Source organism: Eubalaena glacialis, chromosome 9, assembly GCF_028564815.1.
Source record: "Eubalaena glacialis isolate mEubGla1 chromosome 9, mEubGla1.1.hap2.+ XY, whole genome shotgun sequence".
Classification (NCBI taxonomy): domain Eukaryota; kingdom Metazoa; phylum Chordata; class Mammalia; order Artiodactyla; family Balaenidae; genus Eubalaena; species Eubalaena glacialis.
Window position 1 is genome coordinate 110,048,531 of NC_083724.1, and position 13,173 is coordinate 110,061,703.

The 13,173-nt window shown below is 44.5% G+C and overlaps 1 protein-coding gene across 5 annotated transcripts in view; it reads right to left on the reverse strand.

Moving 5' to 3' along the window:
• Positions 1 to 8,445: 8,445 nt before the first annotated feature.
• ENTPD4 (ectonucleoside triphosphate diphosphohydrolase 4) overlaps positions 8,446 to 13,173 on the reverse strand; it is a 41,152-nt gene continuing 36,424 nt past the window's right edge. For all 5 annotated transcript variants that reach the window (XM_061200706.1, XM_061200709.1, XM_061200708.1 and 2 more), the window contains one exon: positions 8,446 to 12,667. In XM_061200706.1, the coding sequence (XP_061056689.1) occupies positions 12,439 to 12,667 (229 nt within the window). In that variant the 3' untranslated portion in view covers positions 8,446 to 12,438. The remainder of the gene's footprint in view (positions 12,668 to 13,173) is intronic.

Consider the following 13,173-nt stretch of genomic DNA (forward strand, 5'->3'; position numbering starts at 1 on the left):
AATTTGCTATGGCAGCCACAGGAAACTCATCTACCTGCGATTCCAATGTGTGGGTTTGAAGTGAATTTCTCCCTACCTGCCACTCACGCCTCACCACCCCAGCTTAGGACCCACGTGTGAGAGTGAGGGGTGAGTCTGCCCTGCTAGACTTCAGCTCTCCAGGCCTCAGGCCACCCTCTGCTCTGGCGAGCGGGCAGTGGAGATGCCCAGAGGAGGGGCCCGGGGAGACACAGGTGTGTCATCCAGGGAGCACCTCTGGTTTCCCACTAACAGTGGACTTAGGTCTCTCTCACTTTGTACAATTCACATGACATTTCTGGACTTACACTGATAAAATGACTACTTTTAGCTTGTGATTCTGTTGCAAAGGATACATTACTTCTTCAGACGGGCAGTTCAGGTCCTGAGAGAGCAAAAGAGAGAGAGAGAGCGAGCGAGAAAGAAAGAGAGTGAGAGAGAGCGAGAGAGAGCGAGCGAGAGAGAGAGAGAGAGAGAGAGAGAGAGAGAGAGAGAGAGAGAGAGAGAGATGAGGGTTAGAGCATCCACCAGGTGGCGACATCTCTTTCCGCAGCGGGACAGCAGGTGGACTTCAGCTCCTGCTGGGGGGGGGGGGGGTGAGGGATGCCCCAGACCTGCCAGTGGGGCCCCTGATCGAGCTCTCAGGGGAAGCTATCGAGATAGGATGACCGAGGCTGCTCCTGGAAACTTATATCCAAGAAAAATGATGAGTCTGATACTTGACTGGTGAATATTACATGGAGAGAGAGGGTGATAAGAAAGAAGTCTGGAATGCCACGCAGGGTTCTGGCCTGAGTTACCAGGTAGTGCTCAGAGGAAGGAGGTCTGGGGGAGGATGCTATGGGGCATCTAAGTAACAGCTGCTAGGAAGCGGAAATAATGGTAACTCTCGAGCGGAAGGAAATGAAAGGCGGAGGATGGTATCTGGAGGCCGGACGACCCTCCCTAATATGAGGCCCAGCATAGTGTAGTGGTCTAGAGGAGGGGCTGGCAGACACTGCCCATGGAATTGACCTGCCACCCACCTTCTGTAAAGAAAAATTGTTTTATCGGAACAAAGCCACACCTATGCATTTACGTGTTGTCTATGACTCATTTCACCCTACAAAAGCAGAGCAAAGTCAGTTTTGGACAGAAGTCATATGGGCTGTGAAGCTAAAATATTTCCTATCTGGCCCTTTGGAGAACAATTCTGCTGATTCCTGGTCTAGAGCAGCACTGCTTAACTTTCAGTGTGAATTATGACTGACCTGGAGATGGTGTGAGATGAAGAATCTGCTTCAGGAGGTCTGAGACCAGTCCTGAGATTCAGAGCTTCCATCGGGCCCCGGTGCTACTCTCGCTGCTGGTCCAGGGACCACACTTTGAGAAGCAAAGTCTTAGAGCAACTCTGTCCAATGGAAATAAAATGTGAGCACGCAAGTAATTTGCAAGTTTCTAGTGTCCACATCAAAGAGGTAAAAAGAAACATGACATTTAAATCTACTATTTTATTTAACTCAATATAGCCCAAATATATTATGTCTTATGTAACCAATACAAATTGAGATATTTTATTTATTTTGTGGGGGATACAAAGTCTTTGAAATCTGGTGTGTACTTTGCAGCCCATCTCACTTAGGACTGGCCACATTTCCTGTGGCCGGCAGCTGCCATACTGGACAGCCAGCTCTGGAGTAGACTGGAGCCAGGCTGCCCGACGCCAAGTCCCAGCCCCACCACTGACTAGCTGTGTAGCTGTGGGCAAGTGATATCACCTCTCCATGTGTGTTTCCCCACCCTATAAAGTGAGAATAATACATGCATCTCCTCAAGATGTTGTCTTCAGGATTACGTGAGGTGATAAAGTGCAGCCTGCCTTGCACATCATGATCTGTTGCTATCAGGATGATTCTGTCCAGGAGGTACTTTCCATCCAGTAAAGGAAGTCCTTTGAGCCTGGTTTCCCTCCTCCGTGCCCCAGGGACAGAGGGTAGAGTTAAGCATACACACTTCTCAGTTCTTAGCCCATTGTTACCCCTTCCTGCAGGGATCTTCTTTTCCTTCATCCCACAAATGTTTATTGAGCCTTTCTTGTGTATTAGACCCTGTGCCGGACACTGGGGATCCAGCACCGAAAGAAACACACGAGACCCTCCTGCCCCTGTGGATTACATTCCGGTAGAGGCCTCACAAAGAACATAATGAATAAAGAATATGCTAGGAGGTAGTACCTTGGGGAGAAATTAGAGCAGGGTAAGGGGCACGGAGAGTGCTGAGGAGGGGTAGATGTGTCAGCTTTAAGTAGGTGGCCAGGTGGGCATCCACAGGACAGGAAGTCAGGGAAGGTCCTGAGGCCAGTGGGGCTGGAGCAGAGTGAGTGGGGAGAGAAACAGATGTGGTTAGAGAGGTCTGGAGTCGGCGGAGGCATATTGCGTAGGGCCTTACAGGCCATTTTAAACACTTTGGTTCTTCCTTGGAGTGAAATAGCCAACTGGATGGGTTTTGCCAAACAAATGTCATGATCTGAATTGCGTTTTTCACGGCTGTCATGTTGAAGAGAGACTGGGTAGGGATGGGGCAAGAACGATCCGTGCGGGCCCAGAACTGAGGCTTCACTGGGATGTGAGAACCAGGGCAGACCTGGGCGAGTGGGTGTGGTTGGTCAGCCTAAAACCAGAAGACCAGTTTTTCCTTTTTTAATTTTTATTTTCGATTGGAATGCAGCTGATTAGCAGTGTGGTGTTAGTTTCAGGTGTACAGCAAAGCGATTCAGTTACACCTATACCTGTATCTATTCTTTTTCAAATTCTTGTCCCATTTAGGTTGACAGAATACTGAGCAGAGTTCCCTGTGCTCTACAGTAGGTCCTCGTTGGTTTTCTGTTTTAAATATAGCGGTGTGTATGTGTCAATCCCAAACTCCCAATCTATCCCTCCCCCCGCTTCTCCCCTGCTAACCATAAGTTCATTCTCTAGGTCTGTGAGTCTGTTTCTGTTATGTAAACAAGTTCATTTGTATCACTTTTTTTAAGATTCCGCATATAAGCAATATCGTATATTTGTCTTTGTCTGACTTACTTCCCTTAGTATGATAATCTCCAGGTCCATCCATGTTGGTGTAAACGGCATTATTTCATTCTTTTTAATGGCTGGGTAATATTCCATTGTATATATACCACATCTTCTTCATCCATTCATCTGTCGATGGACATTTAGGTTGCTTCCATGTCTTGGCTATTTTAAAGAGTGCTGCAATGAACACTGAGGTGCATGTATCCTTTCAAACCATGTTTTTCTCCAGATATATGCCCAGGAGAGGGATTGCTGGATCATATGGTAGGTCTAATTTTAGTTTTTTAAGGACCTCCATACTGTTCTCCATAGTGGCTGCACCAACTTACATTCCCACCAACAGTGTAGGAGGGTTCCCTTTTCTCCACACCCTCTCCAGCATTTATTATTTGTAGACTTTTTGATGATGGCCATTCTGACTGGTGTGAGGTGATACTTCATTGTAGTTTTGATTTGCATTTGTCTAATAATTAGCGATGCTGAGCATCTTTTCATGTGCCTCTCGGCCATCTGTATGTCTTCTTTGGAAGAATGTCTATTTAGGTCTTCTGCCCATTATTTTTTTTTTAATTTTTTATTTTATATTGGAGTATTGTATTGTTGATTAAAATGTTGTGTTAGTTTCAGGTGCATAGCAAAGTGATTCAGTTATACATATACATGTATCTATTCTTTTTCAAATTCTTTTCCCATTTAGGTTGTTACAGAATATTGAGCAGAGTTCCCTGTGCTCTACAGTGGGTCCCTCTTGGTTATCCATTTTAAATATAGCAGTGTGTACATGTCAATCCCAAACTCCCTAACTATCCCTCCCCTCCACCCTTCCCCCGGTAACCATTTTTTGATTGGGTTGTTTGTTTTTTTTTTGATATTGAGCCACATGAGCTGTTTGTAAATTTGGGGGATTAATCCCTTGTCAGTCTCATCGTTTGCAAATATTTTCTCCCATTCTGTGGGTTGTCTTTTAGTTTTGTTTATGGTTTCCTTTGCTGTGCAAAAGCTTTTGAGTTTAATTAGGTACCATTTGTTTATTTTTGCTTTAATTTTCATTACTCTAGGAGATGGATCGAAAAAGATATTGCTGCAATTTATGTCAAAGAGTGTTCTGCTTATGTTTTCCTCTAAGAGTTTTTATAGTATCCGGTCTTACATTTAGGTCTTTAATCCATCTTGATTTTATTTTTGTGTATGGTGTTAAAGAATGTTCTAATTTCATTTTTTTTACATGTAGCTGTCCAGTTTTCCCAGCACCATTTATTGAAGAGACAGTCTTTCCTCCATTGTATAGTCTTGCCTCACAAGGAGCCCAGTTTTATCTGTTGTCCTCCTTTCATAGCCCATCTGTGTCCCCCATCACATCCATTTCAATGTATAATAGTCGAAACATGCACACCCTCGTAAGACATACAGTAGTGTGGGCCTCCCATTTCCGTAAATGGCGTTATGCTACCAATCTCGTATCTTTCTTCAGTATTCAGCACTGTCTTTAAGATCCATCCACCCTGCTGTACTTACCTCGAGTTGTTTCTAACGCTGCACAGTGCTCACAGCACACACCTGCCACCTTTTACTTAAATAACACTGCTGAGAGCATCCTCCTGGAGTTCCCTCATGGACCCAGGTAGAAATGTCTCTGGGGAACGCTGGGTCTTGGACGTGTGCACAGCTAACTTTAAAGTGCTGCCAGCTTGCTTCCCAGAGCGCCTGAAGTAGCTTCCACCACTACCAGCAATACTGAAGCGACTGTCCCCACGTCACTGCCGACACTTGAAGTTTGTCAATTCCAGGGGCGCAAGGTAGCAGCTCTTTATTTCCATTTGCACATCTCTGGCTCCTTCAGTTTCTTCCTTCTTGTTAGTCATTCAGGCTCACCCTTCTGTGGATCACCCATAAACCATTTTTCTTTTTTTTTTTGGCTGTACCGCTTGGCTTGCAGGATCTTAGTTCCCTAACCAGGGATTGATTGAACCTGGGGCCCCGGCAGTGAAAGAGCCTAGTCCTAACCACTGGACCGCCAGGGAACTCCCCCCATAGCCCATTTTTCTTTTAGCTTTCCTGTTTCTTGCTGATTTACAAGAAACCTTGCATAACATATATTAATCCCTTTTCAATTTTAGTCACTGCAAATACCGTCTTGGTCTGCCACCTGTTAGCTTTGACTGTGATGGCTGTTAACAGAAATTGTTACTTTTGATGCAGCTAAATCCATCCTTCCCCTCTCCTTGCATTTGGTGCTTTTGGGGGTGGGGTTTAAAAGGTGACTAACTTTAGGACGATTTAGAAGGAAATTCTGAAGCTATGCTTAGAATAAGATCATATACAGAGATTATTTCCTCCAAGCTGGGCTTGGAGAAAATCCCCATCTTGTTTTGCCTCTACACATCAATACCTAATTTGGGGGGTTCTTTTTCCTTTTTTTTCCCCAGACTAAATGGTTAAGAAGTAAGGAAACCACTTGAAGTAAATTTGGTTCTTGTAAGTTTTTCTACATAAAGCTTTAAAATGCTTCACTCCCTTAACAAACTTTATGGTGAGAGGGAAGAGAGAGAGAGGCCTGGGATTCCACCTCACCCTTCACACCACACTGCACGTGGTTTTAAATCTGCACAAAACTCTGCCATCTGGAAAGAAGAAAGAAGATGGAGAATAAAAGATTTGTAAAATATGTGTTTCCCAAACCCTCGGGACCTAAAGAGTTAGTGACTTGACAAAGCAACTAGCTTTTTTTATTAGACTACAGATATTTATGAAACACTGGGCGCTATGTGGTGTTTTCTTCGTTGGATTAGTTATAAATGTCATGATCCATGTTCAAGGGGATTCAGGTATGGAACAGACAGACCGATGGACAACAGGGCCACAGAAGGCTGAAGAGGATTTTAAAATGTAATTTGAAAGTTACGGAGAATGGCCAGGAGCTTCCAGAAAATTCTGTTTTGCTGCCATGACCCAAATAAAGAACTTTACAAGGCTGGGTGGAGCCCATTGAACGTTGAAGTGACTCAATCTTTTTGAATCTAAAATCTAGGTAGCGCTTCCCTGGTGGCGCAGTGGTCGAGAGTCTGCCTGCCAATGCAGGGGATACGGGTTCGCGCCCTGGTCTGGGAAGATCCCACGTGCCGCGGATCTGCTATAGGCCCGTGAGCCACAACTACTGAGCCTGCACGTCTGGAGCCTGTGCTCCGCAACAAGAGAGGCTGCGATAGTGAGAGGCCCGCGCAACGCGATGAAGAGTGGCCCCCGCTCGCCGCAACTGGAGGAAGCCCTCGCACAGAAACGAAGACCCAACACAGCCAAAAATAAATAAACAAATACTATAAAATCTAGGTAATAAATCAAGCTTGTGCCAGGTGGAGAAGATGGACTCTTAGGAGGAGAAAGTGCTGAGTCTGGTTCCTGGAGTTTAAGTCATGTGCAATCACAGGCAAGAAAAGGATGATTAATCCTTCCAAAATGGCCCACTTCAAACTCTGATTATCACGAAAAGGGTGGAAGGTGGTATCAAAATTACCAATTATAAACCTGGGAGGACAGCGAGAAGAGCCAGCCTGGGACTTTTACAGAAATAATACAGTGAAAGAGTACGTCCCATGCTAGGAATTAGGAATGCACTTTGTCTTCTGGTGACCTGGCCACAGAGCAACTTTTCCCCCTTCTCCTTTTCGCAGGGGAAAAAACAAAATCTCCTTTTCCCTCCTTGAGTTGAGTTTCTGTGTTTATACAAGAAGCCCGTCTTCTGTGATCATCACCACCACGCTCTGTGAGAAGCTTTCAGGAGTTTTCTCAGGGTGGAAATCTTAAGGCCGGCCTTTCTTGTTTGGGCTTCTCGTTTGGGTCTCTGACACACAACGGGGCTGTTGACAGAAATGGTTAAGTGGCCGTGAAGTCTGGAGCCCAGATGCAATCCACCTGCCAAACAGGATCAAGGGTGATGGCGGAGATGGAAGGCCAAGCAAGCTCTTCAGCTTCAATGGAAGTGTTAACAGAAAGCAGGAGGGGGAGCTAAGCTTGCTGAGGACAAAGGAAAATGCAACAGATCAATCAACTCTCCTTTGTTAAGAGGCAGCAGATCACAGGCTGAGGCCATCAGGCTCCCAGATGAGATGGGGCTGGGAGGACCCTTCGGGGTGTAGCGTTTCCTCGGGTGGGACGCACAGCTCCAGGCAAATCCCCAATCTGCACGTTGGGCTTTGCAAAGGGTGCTCCTGTGTCTTTGATGACTTTCCATGAGAAGACAGTCTGTCTCGGACACAGACGACGTTCACGTCCCTGCTCCCAGGCCAGTGAGAGCGCCGCAAACCCCTCTGTGCAAACTATTAGCATTTCGGGATCTCAGGGGGAAAAAAAAAAAAAAAGATCCACTTGTGCATTCCAGACTCATGGCGCAAATGGAAACAGATGAAAAACAAACCAAAACCCAGAACTGCTGCCTTGCAGATCTGTTAACAGGGGCAACCACTGAAAGCAGGTACTTAACTTTTTCTCTAAGAAATGGAATAAAATGTAGACATCTTTAGATGCCTTTGCTATATTTTAATGTACTTACCCTTAGACACAGAGGCCTATATTTATTGCATTGCCTCAAAAATTATTTAAGCAGGTTTTCTTTTAACATTATTATTCTTTCCTTCCTGTGGTCACAGGCTGGGGCTCCGCGCTCCTGTGCTCACCACACCCCCACATTCCCATTTGGTTCTGCCTCCCCCGAACCTCCCCTGCTTTTATTTTTGTTGTTCTTAACAGCCAGTCCCCTTCCCTTTCCATCTGTCTCTATCATCTATTTTCAGGTTATGGCTCAGGCCCTTCCTCCTGCAGGAAAAGCTCTATTTATATATTCTCAAATAGCTGAAGAAGAGGGGCAGCGTCTAACAGTTGTTAGCAACATGAACAACGGGATTCATGTTTCTCTAGAAATAAGCCAACGGCTTTAAGCTTAGATCTAATTGCAAAACTGGCAGCAATGATTTTACTATTTATAAGACAAAATACGTAAGGTTGGATAATTTCTTTTCTTTTCCTTGTACGTATATATATAGTTAACGGGTACTTTAAAATGATAACCTTATAAACAATAGTCTCAGGATGGCGTTTACTGTTGATGAAGGGGTTGCTATTACACCATGGTATATATTTCTCCTTGTGAGATACTTGGTTTCCCTGCTGCGGGACGCCTGGACCCCTCCTTCCACCCCACACACAGCAGAGCTTCACTACACGCACGCCAGATACAGCAAAGGCATGGAGTGCGCAGACTCAGACAATTTATTTGACTGAATGTATATTCAAGTTCAACTAAGCATTCTAACAGGTAACATGATTCAAACATCAGAGAAAAATCTCTTTAAATCCCAAGAAAGCAAGCTCACACAGAGTCTGTGGGCCACCGAATGAACTTTTTATTCTCGACACTCATCCGTGTGGAGTGTGGCAATGTGAGGTTGCCAAATATAGAAAGTGATAGACACCACAACCATCTCCCGAAGATAATTATTCTTTGAATGGAAAACATCATTTAAATAAAAAACATTTAAAGATGCTCCCTTAGTTTGTATAATTCCTAAACGCAAAATATAATCGCAGTAACAGAACAAAGAATTCTCCTTGGTTGGTCACATCATTCATTACGGAAGGGAAAAATCAATAAAAATCATAAAAAACAAAACCCTGAAATAGAAATAAATAACTAAATAATTTACTCCTAGGTAGTTTTGCTGCATTGCACGTTACCACACAAAATTCTAAAGCTGATTTTTTTTAAAAGCTTGGAAAACACATTTGCCTGTTGGAGTTTCTTGCTAAGTGGTGCATGCTTCTCAGAAGGAAAAGTATCCTATGTAGGCCTGAGTTTCAAATTTAAACACTGGGTAATCTAGAGCTTGCCCTCCTGGGTGCACAGCTGTGATGACGGGAGAGCAAGCGTCTCCCCAGCCTCCGAGGTGGGGACTGCTGCAGAAAGCCAGCAGTTTAGGGTGAAAGTGGGCGGAAACCACCAGTACAGATCAGTCTGTTTGTACTTTTAAATGGATTGTAAAATCTTCGAGAACGTCCTCTGGAGGTTCAGAAAGGAGCAGCACAGATCTGACGATGGAACAGAAGCGTTTACTGGAGGAGTCTTGCCACCAAGAGTTAACACAGAACACTGTTCTTTGCGAGGCTTTTAGCAAGTTCCCACCAGTCCAATTTCTCTTGCTTTCTGTTGCTAGAAGTGTTCAGAGTTTACCGCCTTCTTGGCCAGCCCTTAATTGATATTCTTTGCTTCCTGAGCTAAGCCCCTCCAGTGCTTGCCTCTCACCCCAGCCTGCGCCTGCATCGCTGAGAGAAAGTTCCTGGCTGTCTTCTCGGCCCTGGTGCAGGGCGGGGAGAAGCTACTGAGCCCTCATGACTGCGGACATCTCAACACAACACTGGGAGCCCTCCTGAACAGCACGTTTTAAACTTGGGCGGGGGAAGGAGAAGTATGTTACCTGGTTTATTAGAAAATCGATCTTGAAAAGAATCTAGAGGAAAAGATAAGCGAAATTCTGGTGCATAAACAGCTATTTTGAGATTGAAGTTTGGTCACTTCTCTTGCCCCTCTTTTCGTGCTCACGGGTGGTAACTACCTTCCTGAATGAAGAGGACGGGGCTGTATATCTCCTAATGTAGGGCTGGTTCCAACAAGTAACAAGCAAGTTTTACAGTTTTAATGTTTTGGCTTTCTTTAATTCATCTTAATTATAGCTTTGTATGTTACTCTTATTTAATGTAACCTCTATTGTATTGATTTCTTGTGTATTTTCCTTTTGGATTTTGTAAAACAGAAGTTTAAGACCACAAGTTAGAAGAAAGGTCACATTTCAAACACAAATAGATGGGGCTTCAAAAGAAAAAAAAAAAAACAAAAAAAAACGGGACTCTCCATGCAGGGTCAGCAGATGTCTTCTGTAAAGGGACACTTAGTAAATATTTGAGGCTCTACAGGCCACATGCAGTCTCTGTTGTGTATCCGTCACTTTTTTTTCTTTAATGACCCTTTAAAAATTGAAAAACCATTCTTAGCTCAAGGGTCTCCTAGATTTTCCCTGTGGGCAAGTTTGCCAGGCCTGCTCCGGGAGTTCTTTGGCAGGGGACACGGCACCGAACTGTGCAAAGTACAAGGCCTCTGGGCCTTGGAACCCTAATTTGGGGACTTCTTTTGGAGAGTGAGTTAGGTCCTTGCAGATGGATGCTCAGGCTTGGATCCTCCATGCTGGTCTCTACTGCGCTCCCCAAATGGTACAGAGCTGGACCAGGTTAGCATCCTTTATTTAAAAAGTGGCTATTTATCCTAGGAGGTCTTAGTTTAGGCCTATTTAGATCTGTGCCTATGCTAGCTTATCCTTGTCTTGATTTGAAAGGCCAAATCACATATTCTAGGCATTGGAAAATTTTCATTCTGCAGGTTAGGGCCTTACTACTCCAAATGGCTGGCGGTAGAAAAGCTAACATGTAAACTTACTTCTTCTTCACCACTAATGCCACCCACAGTCCACAGGGCAAACCTCCTTTAAGAAGTCAAGGAGAAGCACGCCAGCTCACTATGCCCCTGGGGTACCCATGACACAGCTCGTGTGTGGCTGCGTCTTGAAAAGGAACAGTGTTTACCAGGGACCAAGCATTTAAATAGCTGGAGACCAGCATTTCAGAAGCTGGATTTTTCAAGAGACATCTGTCTCCATCCTCTCTGAAACAAGTCTTTCTACACATCAGGCGCTATACCACCATACAGCTCCTCTAACCTTCTTTATATTTGAGAGGCAAACTTTCTACCAATAATTTTTCCGTTGTTAGAATATTCACTTTGAAAAGCAGAATCACAGGATTTGCATTTCTTTCATAAATTTGTAATTTTAAGTCATCAATATACTGTATGCCACGTTTTTAAGTAATAGACGAGATGAAAATCTAAAAATTTTTTCTAAATTAAATAAGGGCTTCAGAACCTGAATTCTTTCTCTCATCACTGATTTTTTAAAAAAGTAGCTGATGATTCTCGAAATATACGTTTGTTACCAACTAGACGAATTTAGCTGTTCTGGAGTTAAGAAACAGCTTGTGTGCGCGCGCGCACACACACACACACACACACACACACACACACACAGAACATCGCCTAAAAAACTATGTATGAGAATTCCCAAAGCTTCTAAACTAAACGAATAGGTGAAAAACCACTAATCTCATACATGCCAATCCAGCTGTCCTTTTTAGGTTTTTGTGTAAAACGTCAAACTTGTTTTCTTCAAAATGTGAGCTGATTTCCTGTGTTCAGTTCTTCTCTTCATTTGGATTTACAGTGGCCCTGCCAGCACCGCCTCAACCGCGACAGTCAAGCTAGGTCTCTGAAATACGAGGGCAGGGGGATACCAACTTGAAGATGGAAGAAACCGGAGCACGATTAAACAAGCACAAACGAACTACTGAGAAATAAGGACGTGCCTGTTGACAAGCACCAGCTCCAGTTCTCACAACACCGAAACCAGTGAACTATGAATTTTCCAACTCAAAAACGTAGTGTTCTAAGGCCGCTGAAAGATGGCATGAAGAAAGTAACGACCTGTGGTCAGAAGAAGTAACGGTAACGGGGAATGATTTTTCTAAACGAAATGAAACAGTGCATTCTGAAGTGTGTGCTTTTCAAAGTGAAAGCCCTGCACTCCCTCACTCTCTCCCATCGGTGGTTTTCATACACACACACGCACACGCTCTCTCACCCTCACACACACACAGCACTCTGGTCATCATTTCACATTTTTCAGGTCTCTTCACTGTCAATTTTAAAAACTGTTACCTCCTGGTGCCTATCCCTCTCTATTTTGGATATAAACAGTTTTGATTTTTTAAACCTGCAAAGAAAACCAACAGCAACAGCCCTGAACAATAAATAAAACTAAACATCTCCCTCTTTAGGTTAGCGCTTTCAAGACAGAGAGAAAAAGGGGATGATCAGTCCAGTCGGTATGTGTTCTGGTTCTGTGAAAGCGTCACCCCTCGGTCCCACCTCCCCTGACAGAGAACAGCCTGCCGTTTCCCTCTAATATTAAAGTGCATCTGTTTAAAGTCAAATATACCTTAGAGAACAACCAAAAACCTTAGTAATTTTTGGCAGATATCCTATGCAGCAAAAATGAAGTGATGTTCCCTTTTCCCTATTCCGCAACTTAAAGCTGGACACAGAACGGCTAAATGCAATGCTTCTAGGACAGCAGAGTTTACGAACAGTGGATTTTGGTTTTGTTTCAAAGAACAAAAAGGGAAAGGAAAAACAAAACAAATGAGAATGAAGAGGAGAAACCCTGAGGCAAAAATGGCTTTTCCTTTAGAGTCTTTCTGGGGCTCGAACTCCGGTTCATAAGGTACCGGCGATCTTCTGGGATGGAAGGCCGTCCTCCAGCCAGACGGTGGTGGCCGAGCCACTGCGCGGGGCCCGCCTGTGGATGCGCCGCAGCCGCAGCAGGTAGAGGAGGATGGCGAGCAGGACCACCAGGAAGCAGCCCGAGAACAGGTAGTGATTGTACACAAAGGAGAAGCCCCGCCAGTGCGCGTGGCTGGCCCGGAAGGTCTCCTGCTGGATGTCTCTGCCCACACGGGAGGGAACAAGAGCAAACGTGAGAACTAGGCAGGCGGGAAGTGTGATGTAATGATGCGCAGGGTGGGGTGGGAGGGACCTGGTTTAGGACTCAGCTCTGCAGACAGAAGCTGTAACCTCAGTCTCCCAGACTCAGTTTCCCCTCCTCTAAAATGTAGGATAATGTGGCCCAGCAGAGGGTGGTTGTAAGTATGAACACGATAACGTGTGAAAGGGTATTCTTAAGTCTGTAGCTGTTACCAGCATTATAATTTGGGTAACAAAAGTCAGAGAAAGTTAGAACTGTGAGTGTTTCACTAATACACAGAAGCTAATGTGGAATCAAACCACATGTTTATCATCAGTAACACCCACTACTCACAATTTTTGCAGTTAACCCAGCTAAATGTGCTGCTGGGAGATGCTTAATTAAATGAAGGGAAAAAACAAAAACAGCTAATACCTCATTTGTTAGTGAACCAGGGTTCTTATGGGGGGGTCAACTGACAGCTAAGT